The sequence below is a fragment of the Vipera berus genome, assembly GCF_964194415.1.
Source record: "Vipera berus genome assembly, chromosome: 16".
NCBI classification, from domain to species: domain Eukaryota; kingdom Metazoa; phylum Chordata; class Lepidosauria; order Squamata; family Viperidae; genus Vipera; species Vipera berus.
This window is the reverse complement of record NC_138219.1, coordinates 2719646-2725925: the sequence shown is the minus strand read 5'-3', so window position 1 is coordinate 2725925 and position 6280 is coordinate 2719646. Positions and strand designations below refer to the sequence as shown.

Below are 6280 nucleotides of genomic sequence, written 5' to 3'. Positions count from 1 at the left end.
AAAACTTGGGTTGAAACTTAACATTAAGAAAACCAAGATCATGGCATCTGGCCCTCTCAATTCCTGGCAAATAGATGGGGAAGAAATGGAAGTAGTGACAGATTTTATTTTCCTGGGCTCCAAGATCACTGCAGATGGGGACTGTAGCCAAGAAATTAAAAGACGCTTGCTCCTGGGGAGGAAAGCCATGACAAATCTAGACAGCACACTAAAAAGCAGAGACATAACCCTGTCAACAAAAGTGCGTATAGTCAAGGCTATGGTCTTCCCAGTTGCAATGTATGGCAGTGAAAGTTGGACCATAAGAAAGGCCGAGCGCCAAAGAATGGAGGCCTTTGAACTATGGTGCTGGAGAAGACTCCTGCGAGTCCCTTGGACTGCAAGGCCATCAAACCGGTCAGTCCTAGAGGAGATCAACCCTAACTGCTCTTTAGAAGGCCAGATCCTGAAGCTAAAACTCAGATCCTTTGGCCACCTGATGAGAAGGAAGGACTCACTGGAGAAGAGCCTCATGCTGGGAAAGGTGGAGGGCAATAGAAGAAGGGGACGACAGAGAATGAGGTGGCTGGATGGAGTCACTGAAGCTGTAGGCGTGAGCTTAAATGGACTCCAGAAGATGGTAGAGGACAGGAAGGCCTGGAGGAACGTGGTCCATGGGGTCGCGATGGGTCGGACACGACTTCGCAGCTAACAACAACATATATACACACACACACAAACACACACACACACATACATACACATACACGTTGCCTACTCCTTGTTCTTCCTAACATTTCCTCTTTTTAACTCATTTTAAAAAAAACAAAAAAAAACCAGTCAGGGATGGCTATTTGGATAAATAACTGCATTTTGGGGAGGGTTTTTTTTGAGAGTTGATCCTATTCATCCCGCACTTTGGCAGCCCGGGGCCGGCAGCCCTTCTGTTTCCAGCTTAGAAGGAAAGTCAAAATTTCCAAATTGCACCCCTGTTTTTCTCGGCACCCCTCTTTAGAGACGGCAAAACTCAAGACTTTCTTAGCGAGCCCGGAAGTACGCTCTCCTACAGGAGTTGGGTGACTCTTCTATATTTTCTCTCTAGAGGAGAATAAGGGAACTAACTTCACGCCCCGCCCCCGGTGGCGTGTTTTCATCTCCAGGTCCCCGCCCCCTTTTTCAACGTCACCCGCCAGGCTTGCCGAGCGACCAATCAAAAGAGGGGAAAGGGGCGGCGCGGCCAATGAGCGAGCCCGTCGGCCAGCCAGTCGGGCCTGGAGAGCAAAAGAAGCCGGGCGCGGAGCCGGGGAGTCGCGTGATCTCGCTGACCGGGCGAGGTGGCCCGGGTCGCGGCGGCAGAGGCGACCCCCACCGAAGACGACGACAGCCCGCACCGCCTCTCTCATCATGTCCCGGTGGTTCTTCCCGTGGTCGAGCTCGATCAAGAAGCGAGCCTGCCGCTACTTGCTTCAGCATTACCTGGGCCACTTCCTGGAGGAGCGGCTCGGCCTCGAGCAGCTCAGTCTCGACCTCTACGCGGGCGCCGGACGCCTTACCCGCCTCCACCTCGACGTCTGGGTGAGGCTCTCCGCCGCGCTGGAGCGAAGGGAAGGGAAAGGAGGCGAGAAGGGCCCGGCTGGCTTCCTGGGCAGGCAGAAAACCCACCGGTGAAGCTTCCTCTCTCCTGGCGGCCTGCTGGGCCCTCTCCCTTCCCCCCCCACCGAGTGTCCTTCGGATCACAAGCCCCATCATCCCCACCCTGAGAGAGAGAGAGAGGCAGAGGCAGCTGCCTAAGAGGCTGGGATGATGGGTCGTGTAGTTCCAACGCCATCCCCAGAGGGGATTGAGATGGGCTTCCCCACGCAAGCATGCACCCATAAACCCATGTTTCTCAATCCTGGCTGCTTTCGGATGGGTGGACTTCAAGTCCCAGAATTCCTCAGCCAGCTATGCTGGCTGGGGAATTCTGGGAGTTGAAGTCCACCCATCTGGCACTTGTGAAGGCTGAGAAACTACCATAGAATATACCAGGGATCTTCAAACTTGGCCCTTTTATGACTTGTGGACTTCAACTCCCAGAATTCCTCAGCCAGCATGCCTGGCTGAGGAATTCTGGGAGTTGAAGTCCACAAGTTATAAAAGGGCCAAGTTTGAAGACCTCTGGAATATACTATCCCATGCCCGTAGATCCAGAGCTCTGTTGGGCTTGTTTTGTACATGTTTTGTACATGTGTATGTCACTGTAGAGATACACACAAATACAGAATTGTGTAGATTTTGGGGGTGGGGGTATATACGTATGCGTACACGCACCCCACTCCAAAAATCTATTAATATACATGCATTTTTCTATATATTTGACATGCAATTGTGTGTGTCGATAAGGGTACGCATAAGCACATACCGCATACTGTTTACCAAATACCAGAAAGTGGGAGACAGTGAGTTCTAGTCCTGCATTAGCCATGAAAGCCAGCTGGGTGACTTTGGGTAAGTCCCTTTCTCCCATTCCAGCTCACCTCACAGGGTTATGGTGAGGAAAATAGGAAGAGGAAGGTGCACTGGGTATGTTTGCCACTTTTGAGTTATTTGTAATGTATGTATATTTTCCGATGCCGACAGGGAGAAAATATTTTTCCGACATAGGAAAAAACAATACACACATATACATACATACATACATACACATACATACACACACACATACATACATACATACACATACATACACACACACTGGATCGCAGTTGCGACTTGAGCCTGCTTAACGCTCCTAGGCTGGGGCTGCAAGGCAGTAGCAGTTAAAACCAAGGTGTACTACACCGGTCTGTCCGGAAAAAACTATTTATTTATTTATTTTTCTTTCTTTCTTTCTATAAAGTTTATATATATGTGTGCGTGTGTGTGTATGTATATATATAAAAATTTATATAATAAAGGCAGCTTACAAGTATAGAAGTAAAACTATGTACATGGAAAGGTATAAAATATAAGTATATTTATATATTTATAAACATCACCATATAAATATTTATAGATGTCTGTCTGTACACGTTTAAAACATGGGGACCGACGGTGTCCGTCAGCAGCCATAGCCTGCCGGCCCCTCAACCAGCACACACTGGGTCTCCGCAGCCCGCTGCCAATACCGGGCCTGCCCTCCAGCAGCAGGCGGAGTAGGGGAGGGGGGAGGCCCGTGATGCAGACCGCTGGACGCACCTACTCGGTCCCATCTGTTTTTGCTTGCGGTTGGAGAGCAGATCGCTGCTGGTCATCTTGGCCCCCTGGCAGATCTTGCCCTTGGCCTTGCGCACCCTTTGCACCTTGGCCCCGCCTCGGGCCGTCGTGGTGGCCTAATGGACCTGCACGTGCTGCTGGCGGTGGCATCGTGCGTGCCCACAGAGAGGTGCCCACAGCGTGCCTTAGGTTCACTGCCACTGGGTTAGAACTTCATGCGAAGGATCACAAGGAACCACCTGGGCTTGCGACGCACCTTGAAATATGAGAAGGGACTTGGGAAAGTGCGATTGGACCATCAGGCCTTCCAAGGTGTCCTGACTTCAGGAAGTCCCGGTCCTGCACCATTAGAGCTGCTTCTGCGTTTTGAGCTGCTTGTGCTTTGGGCGTGGGAGACTCACCTGGTTGGGCTCAGGTGGCGTCACCTGTGGAATGACAAACCGGGAAATGGTGAGCAAAGGTTCCTTGTCTGTAGAAAGCAGAATTATCTTGGCGAGTCATTCTCCTAATTCTATTTTTTAGCTTTGGGGTAAAACAATACGAGCACAGGGGGTCCTCGACTTTCGATAGTTCGTTTAGTGACTGTTCAAAGTTACGACGGCACTAAAAACAGCGACCTAGGACTGTTATCACACGACCGTTGCAGCGTCCCCCCTGTGGTCGCATGATCAAAACTGGTCCATATTTATGATGGTTGCAGCGTCCCGGGGTCAGCGGATCCCCATTTTTTGACCTTTGGGCAAGCAAATGGAGAAGCTAGATTCACAGCCATGTTTCTAACTTAATAACTGCAGGGATTCACTTAACGACTGTGGCAAGAAAGGTTGTAAAATGGGCCAAAACTCACTGAACAAATTTCTCACACATACATTTTGGGCTCACTTGTGGTTGTAAATTGCGGACTACCTGTAGTCTTTGCCTTATGGCCACAACTGGGACTGGAGCTTCGCTGCTAAACAAGGCGGTCATTAAGTGAGCCTAGCTTTGCAAGCTTTTTTTTGCCGTGGTGGTGAAGTGAATTTGGTGGTCGTTAAGCAAATCTGGCTTTCCCTGTTAACTTGCTTGTGGGAGGTTGCAAATGGCGGTCACTTGACCCCAGGATGCTGCAACCATCATAGATCATAAATGGGGAGGTAGGCAGCAGATATATGTAACAACAACAGCAATAATAAGTGCAGGTAGTCCTCGGCTTATGACCACAATTGAGCCCAACATTTCTGTTAAGTGAGACGTTGAGTTTTGCCTTATTTTACGACCTTTCTTGCAATTGTTAAGTGATTCGCTGCGGCGTTTCAGTTTGTCACGTGGTTGTTAAGTGAATCCGGCTTCCCGCCCGGGGACTTTACTTGTCAGAAGGTCGCAAAAGGAGATCGATCCCGTGACCCTGGGACACTGCAACCGTCATAAATCTGAGTCAGTTGCCAAGGAGATCTTATTTTGATCACGTGACCGTGGGGGAATGCTGCAACGGTCGTAAGTGTGAAAAAACGTCCCTTTTTTCCAGAGCCATTGTTACCTCGAAACGGTCACTAAATAAACGATTGTAAGTTGAGGACTGCCTGTACAGGCTGAGCTTCCAAAATTTGATCGTGGTCAGTAAACCAAAGGTTGCAAATTGAGGACTATCCTGGTGGCTTTCTGATGCCTCCGAAGCTCTTCTAGGCACCAGAGGCTGGCTAGCCCAACCTCTGTTCCATTGGCCATATTCCAGAATGGGAACTGGATTCGTGGCCAGGTTCATGTGGTCTACATACATGAAATCCAAACTAGAATGTCTTAGAGGTACAGGTTGGTGTCATGTGTGAAGCCAACAGGTGTCTAATCCGGACGTTGGGAGGGTTCCTTGCTGCGCTGCAAGAGGAAACTGAGTAAACCGAGAGCCCGTTTGGTGTACCGCTGAAGGGGCTGGCCTAGAAACTAGGAGGCAGTGAGTTCTAGTCTAGGCACAAGGAGGGGGGCGGCGAACTAGGTGATTTTGGGGCTAACCACCAAGAGGTGGTGAGTTGTAATTCCGCCTTAGGCATGAAAATCAACTGGATGGCTTTGAGCCAATCGCCAGGAGATGGGGAGTTCTAGTCTTGCCTTAGGCATGAAAGTCAAATGGGTGACTTTCGGCCAATCACCAGGTGACGGCAAGTTCTAGTCCCGCCTCAGGCATGAAAGCCAGCCAGGTGACTGGGCTAATCACCAGGAGACAAAGAGTTCTAGTCTTGTTTTAGGCACGAAAGCCAGCTGGGGTGACTTTGGGCAAATCACCAGGAGGTGGTGAGTTCTAGCCCTGCCTCAGGCGTGCAAGTCAGCTGGGTGACTTTCGGCCAATCACCAGGTGACGGCGAGTTCTAGTCCCGCCTCAGGCACGAAAGCCAGCAAGGCGACTGAGCTAATCACCAGGAGATAGGGAGTTCTAGACTTGCTTTAGGCACGAAAGCCAGCTGGGGTGACTTTGGGCAAAGCACCAGGAGGTGGTGAGTTCTAGCCCTGCCTCAGGCGTGCAAGTCAGCTGGGTGACTTTCGGCCAATCACCAGGTGACGGCGAGTTCTAGTCCCGCTTCAGGCTTGAAAGCCAGCAAGGTGACTGAGATAATCACCAGGAGATAGGGAGTTCTAGTCTTGCTTTAGGCACGAAAGCCAGCTGGGTGACTTTGGGCAAATCACCAGGAGGTGGTGAGTTCTAGCCCTGCCTCAGGCGTGCAAGTCAGCTGGGTGATTGGGGGCCAGCCCCCCTTCTCTCAGCCCAGCCCCGCTCAAAGGGGGGTGGTGGTTGTGGGGAAAATAAGAGGGCAGGATCCTCCGACACGTTCATTGCCTTGAGTTCCTGGCAAAGTCAGAAGGGCGAGATCAAAACCTCAGCCACGGCCGGCCGACTGACCAGGAAGCCTGGGGCCCTTGAGTCACTGGCCGCCTTGCGCAAGAGCAGGCCGGCATCGGGTGGAGCAAAAGGGCTCCAGGAAGTGTCAAGTGTCTGAAGAGGAATGTGGGATGTTTGTTTTGCTTGAGTTGACTCATGTGCTCCGGCTCCACGTCACTGGCTCTCGTCTGGCCGGCTGCGTGTGCAGCGATTGCAAAA

The 6280-nt window shown here is 51.0% G+C and overlaps 1 protein-coding gene across 4 annotated transcripts in view; it reads left to right on the top strand.

The window, feature by feature from the left end:
• Window positions 1-1229: 1229 nt before the first annotated feature.
• The window catches only part of ATG2A (autophagy related 2A), a 77492-nt gene continuing 72441 nt past the window's right edge, over window positions 1230-6280 (top strand). For all 4 annotated transcript variants that reach the window (XR_014028095.1, XM_081340410.1, XM_081340413.1 and 1 more), the window contains exon 1: window positions 1230-1554. Coding sequence is in view for 3 of the 4 variants with exons in the window: in XM_081340410.1 (XP_081196536.1) it covers window positions 1384-1554 (171 nt within the window). In the remaining variant the exon portion in view is untranslated. The remainder of the gene's footprint in view (window positions 1555-6280) is intronic.